Source organism: Artemia franciscana, chromosome 5 (genome assembly GCF_032884065.1).
Source record: "Artemia franciscana chromosome 5, ASM3288406v1, whole genome shotgun sequence".
Taxonomy (NCBI): domain Eukaryota; kingdom Metazoa; phylum Arthropoda; class Branchiopoda; order Anostraca; family Artemiidae; genus Artemia; species Artemia franciscana.
The window spans coordinates 12,851,259-12,869,120 of record NC_088867.1 but is presented as its reverse complement, the minus strand read 5'-3'; the positions used below and the strand labels follow the sequence as shown (position 1 = coordinate 12,869,120).

Here is a 17,862-nt window from a genome sequence, read left to right as displayed (position 1 = left end):
AGTCTTTCGATTTTGCGACAATGTATACTAATTTATCACTTAATGTAGTGTTTGATAATTTAAAAACTGTTATCAAGAAATCTTTCCTCTTATCTAGTAAAAGGTTCTTAAAAATAGACATTTATAATAAAAAAGCTATATGGACAAACTGCTTTACTACTACAGTTAACTTGAGATGTTACAGCTTGGATATGATTTTTGAGTTATTGGAATTTGTTTTATACAATACTTATATAAGATTTGGGGGTGATTTGTACAAGCAAATTATGGGAATTCCCATGGGGGGGAATGCCAGCCCATTTATAGCTGACTTGTTTTTAAGTCAACTAGAATATAAATATATGATGGATAAGAATAATCCAATTAATTTAAAACATGCTTTGTCAAATAATAAAAGATATTTAGATGATATTTTGGTCTTAAATTGTAAGCATTTCATTGATATTTCTAAAAATATATATCCATCAGAGCTTATTCTTGAGCCTAGTCATGGCGCTGGTCATGAAGATCATTTCTTAGATTTAAATATTAATATTTGTGATAATAATAATCTGAATTATTTGTCTATATTATTTTTTCTATTGTTTGGTAAATGACGACTTATACTTATTGACGACATGACTGCCTGTCCATGGATTATTCTTTATGGTTGATTGTGTGTGGCTATGCTGTTTGACCTATGTGATTGTATGGATGAGTAGGGTTAAGGCCTCATTCAAGTGCTGGTCTATATTAATCACTAATTTAGGAAAACAGTCTTCCTTTTCTCCTTCTGTCTCTTTTTTTTTTTTTTTTTTTTTTTTTTTTTTTTTTTTTTTTTTTTTGTGCTTGTGCTGTTGCATTGGTGATTTCTCTTTTCATGATATATATATATATATATATATATATATATATATATATATATATATATATATATATATATATATATATATATATATATATATATATATATATATATATATATATATCAAATTTTCCCGAAAAAATGTGCGGCTGTTTTCGAGAAAAAAAAACATAGATATATATATATAATTAAACTAAATAAAAAAACAAGTTTTTTAACTAAACTATATGAAGTGACATTAAACATAAAACAAACAGAAATTACTCCGTATATGAAAGGGGCTGTTCCTTCCTCAACGTCCCGCTCTTTACGCTAAAGTTTGACTCTTTCTCTCCATTCTACTTTATAAAACAGTAAGTAACTTTTGCGTAAAGAGGGGGACGTTGAGGAAAGAACAGCCCCTTTCATACACGGAGTAATTTCTGTTTGTTTTAAGTTTTTATATCGCTCCTTACTTTCAGTTAAAAAAACTTGTTTTTTTATTTAATTTCTGAACGTTTTGAATTAATGTATGTATGATTTTGGCTCTCTGCAAATGAATAATTAAAACGAAATTTGCGTATTAATTTGTCTTTTGATAAGTGCCTTTCTCTTATTTTTCATTAGACGATTTTGAGAAAAAGGGTGAGAGAGGAGGCCTAGCTGCCCTTCAATTTTCGGTTACTTAAAGAGGCAACTAGAATTTTTAATTTTTAATGAACGTTTTTATTAGTAAAAAATATACGTAACTAACAAATTAACTTACTTAAAGAGCTAGAACGCATTCTACAAAAACAAAAATTGTATCAAAATCTCCTATCATCAGGTCCAATAATATCCTATTGATCAGGTTCTTCAAATTCATTGCCTTCAAATGTTTTCAACAGCAGGATTTAAGAATGAAATCCATAATTTAAGTATCCTCACAGAAGCTGAGGCTTAGACTGTTCCAAAGTAATATTTTATCTCTTATGAGTTGCTATATGGAACGCCTTACAAGAGAGGAACTGCAAAACAGGAGAAAAGTCTTACCGCCTTTCAAATAACTGGCTTTGCCTTATCCTAAACATCGGCTTGAGAGACTAAGTCAGCAACGACGAGAATTGTGCTCGCAAATACCAACCATACATCCCTTGCGCTGTGAAGCAACTAAGATGGTGATACCTTGGACATATCCTCCCGTATACCAGCTCATAGAAATCCTAAAATGCTCCTCTATTGGAAACTAGCGTTTCCAATGGAATAACGCCACCGTGGAAAGACCATGGTGATGTGGTCTTTCATCACCGAGAAAGACCAAAGACCATGCTCTGTAGAACATAGGAGCAGGAGAGAAGAGATCTCAAGGCGGCTCATTTGAAGGAAGATTGGAGGCTATTAGCTGACACCTTTTGTACCTCTGGAGGCACTCGAGGAACTAAGGTCTAAAGTAATTCCAAGAGATCCAAATTAACATATTATCCAAGTTACTTCTAACACCTGTATCAATCAAGCTTTCAAATTATTATTTAAGCTCCATCATAGAATTTTCATTCCTCATTTGCCAAATTACGTCTTTAAACTAGATTGACCCCTATCACTAACAATTGCTAGTTTAAATAGTTCAGGATTGATTGCATAAGCTTTCGTACTGGACAAGAGAGAAGGACACAGTTCTATGGATGAGGTTTGTCCTATGGAAATAAAATGCGCTCACTGTGTAACCCCTTAGCAGGTGACGCCTTACTATAGTCACATACTTTCAAATCAGGGTAGAGTAGCACCTAATAGTTCAATCTATGTACCATTGTTTGATGAAAGAACACCTTTGGTTACAGCCATGCACACTATAGTCATTTCATGGCCCACTGGTTGAAGGCCAGTGATGGCTACTTTACCCAATTGTTGGAGTACTAGGATTCTTCTTTTTTATAATATCTAGTTTGCTAATATTATGCTACCCGTCTACAGATTCTGACACCCCCTCATAGCTTCCTTTGGAAAAGAGCTTAGACACTTGAATTTAATATGCTATGCTATCACACTGTTTTGTTCTGACCAGAGAAGAAAGGGAAACAATCAAGCGAAAACTTAAAAACGTTAGAACCCTTTAGCCAAATATCAGGTTGGATTACTGTAGAATACTCCAGCAGAGATTACACTGTTTTGTTCTGACCACTGAAGAAAGAGAAACAATCAAGTGAGAACTTAAAAACGTCAGAACACTCTAACCAAATATTAGGTTGGGTTACTGCAGAACACTCCAACAGAGTGGTAGAATGGGTTCCAACATCTAATATTGAAAACATTTCCAGTTCAGAAACAATTATGATGATTCCTGACCCTTACTGCCTTCAGTTGGATTATGACGTGACAAAGCCAGTCAGAATTGAGTACTCGTTGGAGAAGAAGGAAGCAAGAGTGAGGTTACAGCACATACATCTTTGTAGTCGTTCTTCCAGAAATCAGAATATACACTGCTTCACTTACAGAAGTTAGTGTTAATCTTTGGCTTTCAAAGCAAACCAATGAACCTTTTGATATATCAGAGCTACTAAATGTTGAATGAATTGACAGTCCCGATGTGAACTCAAAGAATGAACAGGGATAGCAAACGGATCAAATCGAAAATTTTTCTAAGGAATGCACTCTGGCTGAATTGGCAGATATAAGTGTTCTCACCAAATATACCTGCCAACGAAAGTGAGAACCTATCAATCCACAGGATAAATCTAGGAAGTTTGCCAGATTAAAATTTTGGACGCAGAAATAAACAGCAAACTGATAAACAGTACAACCTTATCTAGAAAAAACAGGAACAAAGACAGATCAAAGCATAGTGAAACCGATTGAAACATTATTTTGCTAGATTCCAATGGAAAGAATACAAAGGAAAAAAGCAAAGAATAATGCAAATAATGCTAAATATTGGAATGCAATTCCATTGCAATAAAGAAAGTCTGAGTTTACGATTGGTTACTGAAATAAACAACCATTGTTGAACGTGAGAGGCACAGGTTGTTTGGTAGCTTTCGGACAAAATGTCCTGGGAAGAAAAGAAGGTATACATAGCTGCACTTATCGCTTGAGAGGATTGTGAGAAATTCAAGGAGGCTGATCGTGGCCCTTCTAGGAGAAAGGGAACCCTGAAATACAATTTGAAAATATCAAAGGGGATGTTCAGAGTTTGGAAGCTTGTGATTTTGAGTCCATTTTGTATTGACAAATGGCAATTGAAAAATTGGTCTGAACAGGCACCAAAAGACGGCATGTATCCATCGTAAGATCCTAACCACCCAGAAGTCTCGACTCAATCGGATACACTTTGCTTTGAAGAGAGAAAACAAGGCACAGAGACGTTTTTGGGAGGTGTTCTGAAGCCGTATCACAGTTGTGTTGCATCACACAACTATAGAGCCTGGGACAGGAACAAGTGCTTCGAGTATCCTTTTGGGACTGTAATTGTGTTTTTTTCTGTTTATAGTGAGGTGGAAAATATCCTGAGTAAAAAACAGAACGGCAACTAAAATTAGTCACTGATGCAATTCTAAACACTCATGTCCACTTATTTTCTAGTCTATTTTAGAGTAATTGTTGAAGATTATTTATTGTTGAAACCCGAGTATTTTTTGTTGAGTATACCTCAGAGTATTTGTTGAAACCCGAATCTGAAGTACTTACCTGTTTTACCAGTGTTCTGAACGACAAATTCACGGAGAGGGGAATCATAATTGCTAAGCTCTAGATCTTGAATGTTCTCATCAACCACCTCAGAAGTATCAATATTCACTGGTGATTGCTCTTTACCTACGAAATAAAGAATTTATTACGTGAGCACATATTGGAAGTACTTTCACTGAGAAACATAGAGATTACTTTTAAAAACCATTTGGCTAAAAAACTTTTTGTTTATTATTACAAGCTTGTTGTTACTCACAAAGAACCAACCAGGTTTTAAAACGGTAGTCATTTGTCCCTCCAGAAATAGATTTTTTTTTGTCAGTCTTTACTTTTCACTAAGCATTAGTAAACCAGAAGCATAAGTTAGCTTAGTTAGAAAACACTGAGCTATTTTTCTCTAGAAATATGGCATAATACGAGCAGCTTATGAAAATGTAAGAACAATTAAAGGATTGGAACTGAAACACTCTTTTTGTCATGTTCAATAATCTCTTTTTTTCTTCTCGGTAATAATGCCAATCTTTTCTAACGAACGTCTGTGAACAAACTCTAACAAATATCTATGCATCTTTTGAAACAAATATCTGGACCTGTATGAGCTTTGTGTAGGGTCAGGGGAGAAAAGTACCAGAAAGGGTTTCCGTATAATTAAGATCGAGTAATCGACTTAAGTTTAAAGCTGTGCCTTGAAGGACCACGGGCGCTGGCACAATTATCACCTATGATTGAAACAGTTGCGTTTTATATTAGACATGTAACGTTGTGAGGTATCTGAAAGTTTTTAGGAGACCTTAAATGAAGTAGCTTATTGAAAGCTGAAGTGCAAATTTAAAATCTAGCTTGAAAAATTTTCGAGAGGTCTTAAACACAAGCTTTATTAATATAAAGGGAAAAATGAAAAAAAAGATGGACAGAAACTCACCAATGCACGAGATGCCATTGTCGAAGAATCCTTTAGTGCATTGGCATGAGTAGAAGCCTGTACCTTTAACGTTACAAACAGCCTTTGTATCTCCATTTTTAGTACAGGGGTTAGGTGCACATGGATCTAGAATGAAGGAAATGAAATAGTTAGAGAGTTCTAGTCTTTATAAAAGTGAAGTGCTATATTTGCTTTGGTTTTGTTTTCTTCAACGTTCTCTTTTGTAGTATTATAATTTGCAGCCATTCATTTGGCTCTCCAAAGGGCTAGAATCTCTGTATTTCCTCGATTCTCCATAAAAATTCCTTGAAACGTACCATTACTATGACTCATTTTTTCCATTTTTTTTACTCGAAATTCTACCCCCGCCTGCGTCCACGTTACTTGGCCTCTTTCTGTCTATCAAACAGACAGATCCTCTCTCTTTCTCTCTCTCTCTCCCCCTCTCTCTGCCCCCTCTCTCTCTCTCTCGCCCTCTCTCTCTCTCTCTTAGCTGTTGTCAGTCACTAGTATTTTATGTTGCACTTTTGAGTGTATCTCTATGATACACTTAACGAATTTTCCCCTTTCTCTGTTTTTCTGATCAAATTTGAGTGGATGTATACAGAGATATGCAGAAACATACAAAAATATATACAAATTAAACATAGACACGCAAAAATACTCACACTTACACACCTTTACATAAACACGTGCCCATACACTAATTCAAACTCAGATAAACTGGTACACACGAGCACAGACCCATAAAGTATCTCACGAACAGACACAATGCACAAATACATAAACACACACACATCCATTCAAAAAGCCACAATCACTCAGAAACACACAGAGGCACGAAAAAACGCTCATACCAAAATCAGTGACCTGAGAAGCAGATTTTCATCTTATTGGTTATTTCTCTAAAGACCAAAACTTCTTCGATATCTTAGAAGAAAAAAAATATATATAAGAAATAATAGTTACTAACTTTTCATGCACAGGTTGGATGGTAAGCCTTCCTCAGGGTTTATGCAATGTATAGTTACTGTTCTCAACGACCCATCCGTTCTTATAACTGTAGAAGGGACATTCTTTTTTCTTCCATGGAGAAGCTCTAATATGTTTGGTAAAAACATTAAATTTTCTACTCCAGTTAAGCGTTGCATACTTGGCTGAATTTGATTGGCCTGGGAATAACCATAAAAATCATGATACGTCCTAAAAAGGTATAAAATAGGTAAGGTGTAAGACGAAGGACCTACTATGTATACTTGAAAGCCACACTTAAATACTACTTTTCAAAATTAAAAATCTAGGCACTTACCGCAGTAATGAGTTGGTTTGGCGGTTTCATTTCTTGCAAAACTCTGCTGCTTGGGTCTTCATCCAGTTTGTCACTGCTTCTTGCAGCTTTGTATAGTCGTCAAAACGCTGCGTTGTCAGCCATTTTTACTTTATTAGACACAAGTGATAGTCACTCTTGCGAACTTGCACACTTTCGTAGTTTTTGCACTCTTTTTCTTACCTTATTGAACCCTACCCTTTGACGGACGGGAAATGTTCTCTTTTTGCCAATTTATAGCTAGAATCCATCTTTTTTGCACTCTAATGACGATACCTAAAGTTCTGGCGACACAAAACTTCAATTTAAATTATTTGAGTGCAAACGATGCAACCGCTAGCCGTTATGGTCTCCGTTATCTCTGCCTGTGCCTTTCCTTAGTCTTTCAGTCGTATTTCCAGCATTTCCAACCATTTAAGAAAAAATAGATCAAATCAAAATCAAGTCAACAAGCGGATACGTGGAAAGCTAAAATCCAAAATTTAATAAAAGAAGTCAAAAGCTGTGTGGCACAACCATGCTTCTTCGAAATTGAAAAGTGAGTGTGCAGTAAGGTAATGGAGAAGGAACGACCAAAACAAACCTTATCAAAGTTTACTTAAGTTTCTAGCAGAGTATTACCTTCCAGCTATAAAAAGAACAAGCATTGTTATCTAACTCATTATTTAAAGGTTCATTCAAGTAGGGAGCCCTCTGAAATACATTTGAAAATTTTAAGTGCAATTTGTATAACGATTGCAGGATACTGGCATGTTAATAAATTGAAAGGGAGTAGCCAATCCGGACTAGTCCCAGTTAAAGATAGAAATTGGGCCACAATTAGTAATAAGGAAAAAGTTAAAGAAAGATGGGTGGAACATTTTGAGAATGTGCTAAACCGAGATACAGTTGCAGGAAAAGATATAGATGAAAATGAAAAAGTTTGTGATACCTTGGATGTGAAGGAAGATTTGTTTAGTGAGGAATAATTAGCGACAATACTAAAAGGATTAGAAAATAATAAGGCCCCAGGTGTTGATAGTATGATTAATGAGTTTCTTAAATATGGTGGCTCTGAGGTTAGGAATAAGCTACTGAAGATTATGAACATGATTTTTGAAAAAGGAGAAGTACCCAATGATTTTAGGAAAACCTTAATTAAACCACTGTATAAGAAAGGTGACAAGAGTGAGTGTCGTAATTATCGAGGCATTAGTCTGGTCTCTGTAGGTAGCAAATTACTGAGTAATATGATACTTTTTAGACTGAGACATGCTGTAGACAAACTTTTAAGGGAAGAACAATGCAGTTTTAGAAAAGGTAGAGGATGTGTCGACCATGTTTTCACTCTTAGGTTAATAATTGAGAAGTCCCTTCGTTGTCAAACACCTTTGGTCCTTAGTTTTATCGATTATGAACAAGCTTTCGACTCTGTTGATAGAACAGCGCTAACGGTATACCGGATATAGCGTTATATGCGTTATATGGTATAGCGTTATATGGTATACCAGAAAAATACATTAAAGTGACTTGCGCTATGTACGAGAATAATACTGCTGCGGTTAAGGTAGGAAATGAGGTTAGCAACTGGTTTTGTATTAAATCAGGAGTTAAGCAGGGTTGTGTTCTATCCCCCTTTATATGGATCACTTTGATGGACTTCGTCTTAAGGAGCACAGGAAAGGCAATTGGAGACCATGGAATCAAATGGGGAGGAAGAACGCTCCTGGACTTAGATTATGCTGATGATTTAAGCATATTAGATGAAAGTGTGAGCAAAATGAATGAATTTTTAGAGGTTTTACGAGTTCAGGGTGCTAAAATAGGCTTGAAAATTAATGTTAAGAAGACTAAGTCACTAAGGATAGGAATAAGTGATGATGAACAGGTGACATTAGGTAACGAAAAGATTGATCAGGTTGGGAGCTTCAGTTACCTTGGTAGTATTATTAGTAAAGACGGTGGGAGCAGTGGTGGGAGCAGTTAAAAGTAGAATAGCTAAAGCTCAGGGTGTTTTTTCACAGTTGAAAAAAGTTTGGAAGAATAGAAAGATAAGTCTACATACCAAGGTTAGAATATTGGAAGCTACAGTGATGACAGTGGTCAAATATGGCTCTGAAGCATGGGCACTCCAAAAAGCAGATGAAAATTTACTAGATGTTTTCCAGAGAAATTGCCTACGGATTGTTCTGGGCACCCGGCTGACTGACCGTAGGTTGTACGAAAAGTGTGGCTCAATCCCGCTTTCTGGGGCTATAATGAAAGAAAGGTTGAGATGGCTAGGCCACGTTCTACGGATGAAGGATGACAGATTACCAAAGATTGTCCTTTTTGGCCAACCGTCTAGGGCTACACGGAAAGCAGGTCGTCCTTGTCTGGGTTGAAAGGATGTCATAAATAAAGATTTAAAGGAAATGGGAACTTCCTGGGAGGGTGTGAAGAGGGAGGCTTTAAATTGATTAGGTTGGAGGAGGAGCGTGCGTGGCTGTGTTGGCCTCAGGCGGCTTGGTGCTGCAGTGAGTTATTAGTAGTACTAGTAGTAGTAGTAGTATTGCAGGATAACTTATAATTAATTTTAAATAACATAAGACAGTGATCATAACCGTGAGAATGGCTGTACACACATCAGCAGCCGCACGCGCACAACTATTTAGACTTGTACTCTTTTTTTAGCAATAATCCAACTTTTTTGGCCTTGATTTACATTTTTTTGAGACGTCAGCAGTTGTAAACCATGGTCACTCGTTGCATGGTCCAATAATCCAGAACTTTATGTGCGTGATTTACCGTGCTGGATCAGGCTTTGTCATGGAAAAGAAAAATCTTCGTACCCAACTTTCCCCTATGCTTGTTTTGCATCCCTCTTCTAAGGTTTTGCAAAGTCTGACAATACATTTTTGAGTTTATTGTCCTTCCTAGTTCTAGGAAGTCCGCAAGAGGCTTACCTTGCATGTTTCAGAAAGCAATTGGTATAACCTCCGTTGCAGACATCGTTTGAAAGCATTTTAGTACTTATTTGGGGGGATAGGTGTGGCCTCACTCTACTGATTGCAATTTCATTTCGCACTTCATGTCTTTAATCCATGTTTCATCACAAATTACGATGCAGATATTTTTCGGATTTTCTAAAAACCTTTTATAATGATTTGAATCATTTTCGTTAGAAGTGTTGATTAGCCCGACAATGATAGTCCTCAAAGAAATGATCTGAATGGAGCTTTAAATTTATACATATTACTCTTTTCGCTGTCAAAATTAAAGTAACCCAGCTTACCCTCAATATGTTGAATACATAACTATGTTCAAAAAGACAAATATAAAATACATATTTCCATTAATATAATAAATGCGCTATAAACTTAAAAAACTATTTAAAAAGCACTTGGGAAAAAGAACATAAAATGCACACGTACACATTTAATAAGCACTTGAATATTAAAAACCCTTTCAAAATAAACATACTTACATAGTAAATGAAATAGGCACTTTTCAGAAAATACTAGCACGCTAATTGGTGATGATGATTTAAGAGGTATCAAAACCAGGTGTCCTAATATCAGCGCATCACCTATTAATATACAAAAGGGTAGTGAACAATTGAAACCACGTTTACCTTCAAAATGGTTCACATTCTCAAAGATATTTATGAGAATGTTGGTGCAGTGGGATGTTTCAGTTTCCTCACAACACTTCCTTCAGTGTCTGGACTTGAAAGGAAGCTTACGACAGAGTATTTACAGAGAGAAATCATTTACACTCTTCATCGAAATCATAGAGATCAAGATGGTCTTTATCAAGTCTTTTTCCTATTGTATATATTGCAAGCAGATTTTTGACTCTAAACGAGATCCACAGTCGTCACATACAATTACATTTTACTTCCAATCAGTTTTTTTTAGTGCCTATGGACATACCGGTTCATTGCATTCAAAGAGAGGAGATGAATTTTCTAGAGCACTTGAATCTATCTTTCAGCAGTATTGGTATAAAAAAATTCAAACAGATCGAGGTAGTGAATCTGTTAATCCAGCTTTAAAAAATGTTTCATTGAAATATAATAAAACATTTTATTATAGTCATTGTCCAATAAAAGTGGCATTGGCTGAAAAATTGATAAGAGCTATTTCACTTTTAATCTAGAGAAACTGTAAATTGAAAAATACTGTTGCTTTTATTCAAGATTTAGATAAATCATGTTGATATACAATCAACACTCTAATTGATCCCTGTCAAATCTTAGTCTTCTTGAAGTTCATCACGGTAAAAATACATTTGACATTTTTCTTATACAACATTCTAGTTAAATGTAAATAAAAAAGAAGAAATTCAATTTTGGTAATAAAATGGCGAATGAGTAGATTAGGCTTTTTCATATAAAATCCTAGCCAAATCATCTTAGAAGACGCTGCTCTTAGAATTCAAATGAAAAGCAGTTGAAAATAATAATACGTAATTGAATAAAATATAATTTTTGGATTCCTATAGCTTTTTCCTAAAATCCTAGCTTTTTCTAAGTCAATTATTTAAAGTACAAAAAAAGGCGACGATTTAATAGTTTCCTCTCTTCAGACAGCTCTTTCAAAATGATAAAATGAATGTCTTATTAAAGAGTAGTGATGTCTACCCAAATGAGTGCTAAACCTCCCCCTCGAGGCTACGTGAAGAAAGATTGCCACCCATCGAAGTGTTTGTGATCCTGCCACTGCTGACAATGAATTTTCTACGAGAGATTAGGCCAAGGAAGAGTGTATAAATCTGGAGGATCATTATAAAATGTACCTGACAAGTGATGTATTGACGTTGTTGGATATCGTCCATAAAAAAAAGGGACAAAATTTACGAGAAATTTGGTTTGGATTTTGATTATTATTTTTTCAACTCCTAATCTCGTGACAGATTTAGTTTTAAAAATCACTAGTGAAAAAATAGATCTGATCACTGACGTGGATCAACAATTATGTATAGGGAGATCCATGAAGGAAGGATATTTTTTCCACGGGGATCGTATCCTGGAAACCGATCCAACAGACAAAGCACAATTGAAATCTCAAATACAGTTTTCTGGATATGAACTCCCTTTATCCGTCAGCAATGTCTCACCACTCTCTGCTGTTTTGGAATTGCAGATGGCTTGACAATCCTTGTGATTCTACTTTCCTCAACATTGCAAGCGTTGAGGAAAATGGACTACAAGGAGGTTTTTTTGATATTGCTGCTGAAAAACCAGTGGAACTTCATGACTCGGTAAAGGATTCTGTTTTCCCGTGTATAAATGGACCGGTTCCTAGAGATTCATTAAGTCCCTATCGTATTTCTTTTGTAGAGGATGGGGGTATGTACTGGAACCCCTCAAAACAAAAGCTTTTTGCCAACCTTTTCTTAAAGCAGTATATTGATGTACATCACGTTCATTTGGGGTGGATGCTGTTCAACAATTTCAAGGTCAAAAGATTCATGAAACCCACAAATTTGACCAAAAGCCATGTAAAAAGATGTTTATCGACACCTTTGTCAGTAAATAACCTGAGTCAAAAACGAAGGTTGAAAACAAAATCTTTAAACAGATTTTAAATCCAGCCTTTGTTAAGATTTGTGGGAGTGTGCACCATAGAACACGTTGTGACGTTGTAACCGACCAAATGAATGTGCCCGAATCGTTGCCGTCCGAATTTCACATTGTTCACGATCATACACTCCAATATGGTATTTTTACATAGAAAAAAAGAAGATTAATTCAAATAAAAATATTGCTGTTGGTAGCGCCATTTTAGAAATTTTAATATTACTTATGTTCGAATTTTATTACAATGTATTTAATGTCCAATGTCTGGGGGAGAGACAAGTTCAAGTTCATTATGGGGATACAGACTCATTGTTGTTAAAAATTAAAGCTGAAAATTTATTAGCCAATTTGGAAAATGGTAAGCAAACTAGCTCTCGATTGGAATATACCAACTGGGACAAGTCCATTCACCCGAAGATAGTGAAGCACCAGGCTCCAAATAAGTTTTTATTTTTAAAATTCGAAACGGGTGCAAATTGATATCCAATTGTGGGCCTGCAGATAAGAAAGTGTACCGCTTGCAAATACAAAACGAGGACATCAAAAAAGTCTGCGAAGGGGTGCCTTCACACAATGTAAAGGAAAACTTTGACTTGTTTATAGGAACTGCGTGGAGAATAATTTAAGTCCCAGAGTGAAGCTCATGGTGATTCGCTCTTTTAAAATACAGAACTACACAGTTAGAGTTGAAAAAATGCCATGTCAGCGATATCGGATAAAGTCTTTGTACGCGTAGACGGTTTGAGAGTGCTACCGCACGGCCATTATCCTAGTTAAGATTGAGACGTATGTGCAGAGTACAGATTGCGTCTCAGATTGGAGAAAGCCCAATAATGAAAGTATAACAGTTCAAAATAGGGATGAAACCTTTTAATCGACAGTGAACAGATACAACAATTTTTAACTGGATATTTCGAACACACATAGAGTGTTCATCATCAGCATTAAAACTAAAAGACATCAATAAAAACAAATAAAATTTATACCTAATGCTCTTATTTTTTTCATGCAACAGCGGAAGCAAATCTCTTTGACCTTTTCGGTTATCTGACATATTCCGTCGAAAGAGGTCATAGCTCTTAGGTGAGGTGATATTTACTCTATTTGCCCTCAGTAAATTATCATAAATTGAATTCAATCCAAATTCACCTGTATCTCTGTTTATGGAATTATTCTTGAATATTTTTTTTTAATTTCGATTGTTTCCCTGAAAACTTGCTTTATACCTTGGTCCCTAGAAATCAAAGAAACATTTTCAAACAAAATAAAATGATTGGTATAATTATAAATATGTTCCGAAAGAGCCGACGAAAAATCTTCAATTTTGGCATTTTGCTTTAAAGACGATGAAATAGAATAATGATGTTGTAGCAATCTCATTTTTAAATTCTGGTTAGTACGTCCCATATAAGAGCTTCCACAAGTACATGGGATTATATAAACCCCACTTTCTTGCTCTACGGAAGTTCGATCCTTTCCAGAACTTAAAAAACTAGCCAAAGTATTACTACCTCTTAAAGCTACCTTTAAGCCATTATTTTTTTGTTTTTTTTAAGTTTTTCACTCAACCCTGGAACATATGGTAGAGAACAAAAAACATCTTTCTTTTCTGTTGTTTCCAGAATATCGTTAGAAAATTCTGAAATTTTTTTTTCTTCTTTTAGAAAAAGTCTGGTCAATTAACCAGCCCGGATACTGGTTTCTTATTAAAATTTCTTTTAACAACAATAATTCCTCCTCAATGAATTTTGGAGAGCAAATTCTAAAAATGCGGTCAGTTAAGGATATGATTAAACCAAATTTTTACTTGGCGAGCATGACCAGAGAAAAACGACAAAAACCTATTATAATTAGTAGCTTTTCTGTAAATCTTAAAATCCAGATTATTTTCATTTTTTAAAAGAAGAACATCCAGAAAAGGAAGTTTCTTATAAAGTTATCTAAGTAAAGCGTAAACTCTTTACTGAAAGATGAAGAAACGTACAAAAAACTTGCTTTTGATCCGACAGACTCTTACACAAAGAAGTTTAAGAATGAGTTAACGAGTTTGAAGGAAGAAGGGAGAATTACACCTAAACTTTTCTACAAATTCTCAGCAAGAAGTTCTTTGTGCCCTAAATTATATGGACTTCCAAAGATACATAAGCCAAATCTGCCATTAAGACCAAATTTTGCAAGTACAAAGTCACCAACAAGTACTCTGAGTAAGTGGTTATTATCATTATGTAAACCACTCATGTCGACACAAATTTCTTACATAAAGAATTCGTCAGAATTTGTAAAAAAAATAAAAGAAGTGGAGATTTCGTCCAATTCTATAATTTCAAGTTTTGACATAGTATCATTGTATACGAGCATTGATGTAGAAGCCGTAGAAATTCTTCTTGAAAGAAAGATGTTAAGAAATTTGGACTTAATTAGTGGTGAAACAGTTTTGGAGGTCGGTGTAATTATGAACTTAGTTAGGTTGTGCAACATGTTCTCAAATTTTTTTCAACTCAGAGGGTTTTTTTCGAGCAAGTAGATGGTTTACCCCTGGACGGCCCTTTAAGTCCTTTATTAGCAAATTGTTTTGTAGAAAATATTGAAGCAATAGCTTTAGATCCATATTTTTTAAAACACAAATTTTGGGAGAGATATATGGATGACATAATTTAAGTATGGAATTATGGGGAGGAGAAATTAAAAGGTTTTTTAGAACATCTTAATTTTTGGGGAGGTGACTTAAAATTTACAATAAAATTAGAAGAGGATAAGAAACTTCCTTTTCTGGATGTTCTTCTTTTAAAAAACGAAAATAGTCTGGATTTTCAGATTTACTGAAAACCTTCTAACAATAATAGATTTTTGTCGTTTTTCTCCGGTCATGCTCGCCAAGTAAAAATTTGGTTTAATCATATCCTTAACTGACCGCATTGTCAGAATTTGCTTTCCAAAGTCATTGAGGAGGAATTGTTGTTGTTAAAAGAAATTTTAATAAGTAACCAGTATCCGGGTTGGTTAATTGACTAGACTTTTTCGAAAAGAAGAAAAAAAATTCTAGAATTTTCTAACGGTATTCTGGAAAAAACAGAAAAGAAAGATGTTTTTTGTTCTCTACCATATGTTCCAGGATTGAGTGAAAAACTTAAAAGAATTTTACAAAATAATGGCTTAAAGGTAGTTTTAAGAGGTAATAATACAAAACAAAGTTGGGCTTATAAAATCCCATGTACTTGTGGAAGCTCTTATGTGGGACGTACTAACCAGAATTTAAAAATGAGATTGCTACAACATCATAATTCTATTTCATCGTCTTTAAAGCAAAATGCCAAACCTTAAGATTTCACGTCGGCTCTTTCAGAACATATTTATAATTATCCAAATCATTTTACTTTGTATAAAAATGTTTCTTTAATTTCTAGGGACAAAGGTTTAAAGCATATTTTCAGGGAAACAATCGAAATTAAAAAAAAAAATATTCAAGAATAATTTCACAAACAGAGATACAGGTGAATTTAGATTGAATTCAATTTATGGTAATTTACTGAGGTCAAATAAAGTAAATATCACCTCACTTAAGAACCATGACCTCTGTCCACGTAATATCATGGATAAATCTAATGAACCGGAACCAAAAAGGTCAAAGAGATTTGCTCCCGCTGTTGCATTGAAAAAAAATAAGAGCAATAAACTATATGATGATGAACACTGTATATGCGTTCAAAATATCCATTAAAAATTTTTTATATCTTTTCACTGTCGATTAAAAGGTTTCATCCCTATTTTGAATGGTTATACTTTCGTCATGGAAAGACAGTGTGGTCTTCGAAGTTATCTAAGCCCAATAATTGCTGGAAGGTCCCCTCTTTTTTTCACCCCAACAGTCTCTATCCTAACAGTTCGTATCCTTGACAATTTTCTGCTCAGCAGTGCGTTTTTTAGTGTTATTTTTGTTTTTCTTTATTTATTTTTATTTATTTTTGCACAAGGCGGAATTATTGTTTTAAAAAGTGCTTAATATCATACTATAAATTGACGTAAATCTCGTTTCTGCCGGCTCGTCTACAGGCCGGGCACCCCCTCCGGGTTGAACCCTTTTCTATGTGTATTTTAATGTCAAAGTGTTTTAAACTGTCTATGTAAATATATTCATGTACCCATTTTATGTGAACCTGTAATGTATTCATTTATATATTTAAAAAGCTTTATTTTTTGTCTTTTTGGTGTCTACTCATTAAATTGAGGCTAGCTTAGTTTAGTTTAATTTTAACAACGAGCAGAGTAACATGTGTCAATTCAAAAGTCCATTCAGATCATTTCTTTGTGGACCTTCAGTGTCTGGCAAAACAACACTTGTAACGAAAAGAAATCTTAACCGTTATAAAATGTTTTTAGAAAATCCAAAAAATGTCTTTTACTGCTATAGTGTGTGGCAAGAGTCCTATGATAAAATAAAGACTTTTCCACCAGACATAAAATTCATACGTGGACTTGACGTTTTTAATATTATTGAACCAAACTTAGGGTGGATTATTGATGATTTGGTTGAATTCATTGAAGAATGGTCTCAGGAGATGTTACGGTTATTCGCGGTCCGTTCTCATCACGAAAAAATTCCTGAAACAGTTGTTCTCCACAATCTCTTTCATCAGAGTAAATTTATGAGAACCTTTGCTTTGAATTGTAATAACTCTAATATCTATAAAATTGTTCGCGATTTAAGTTCTCTTAAAACTTTAGATAAGCAAATTTATCCTGGTAAACTGAAATTTTTACTCTCGGCGTACAATTAAACTACGAATAAATCTTATGGTTACATTCTATTGGATCTCAATCAAAGCACACTGAGGATATACTTGTGGTCAATGAAATTACTGCTTATCTACCCGTAAATAGTAAAAAAGGTAAAAACTAAATGAAAACATATATTTATTTTTTCTCCTAAGTAATTCAAAACTACGACTTAGGAAGGTTATACTCAACACGGCAATGACTAAGAATTCATTAACTTCCTATCTTATCTTTGTTTGGACCTAACTGAAGGCAATATTCAACTGCCAGAAGTAGTTAAGTACCGGACAAACCAAAATCGTTCACTTGTACGTGCCTTATCTCGCAAAAAGAAAGGAAACGATTTTAAAAGAAAACGGCTTGTTCAAGCGGGTAATAGTTACTCTTCATTGTTACTGCCAATAATCAGGGGCCTTGTAAACAGTATTCTCTTGATGACAAAACTTTATAAACTGACGCCTCAATGAATGTCAATGAGCTTCATTGACAATGAGACAATTGCCGATTATGAAAAATATATTTTACTTCAAAATGTCCTTAGACGTGTCGATAAGCATAAACCCTACCGTGAAAGACCACTCAAAGTAAATTTCATTGATCAACCTCAAAATTCACCACTATCACCAGCACAACCAAAACAGGAAAAATATTTATCTAAAATTTTATCAAGTATTGTAGAACTAATGCCGCATTCGTATCGTGAACAAAGTAAAAGACTTGACTAATCTTGCTGAAAATGAACATGTACAAATAGATGACAAAAAAGTGGTAATATAGCCCACGGCAAGAATTACAATTTAATTGTTTTGGTATCA

General features: G+C 34.6%; 1 protein-coding gene across 1 annotated transcript in view; it reads right to left on the bottom strand.

Moving 5' to 3' along the window:
- LOC136027674 (carbonic anhydrase 7-like) overlaps positions 1-17,862 on the bottom strand; it is a 56,206-nt gene that overhangs the window by 15,726 nt on the left and 22,618 nt on the right. The window contains exons 3-5 of the mRNA XM_065705121.1: positions 6,379-6,608; positions 5,406-5,531; positions 4,484-4,609 (exon numbers count right to left, since the gene is read on the bottom strand). Of these exons, the coding sequence (XP_065561193.1) occupies positions 4,484-4,609; positions 5,406-5,531; positions 6,379-6,608 (482 nt within the window). The remainder of the gene's footprint in view (positions 1-4,483; positions 4,610-5,405; positions 5,532-6,378; positions 6,609-17,862) is intronic.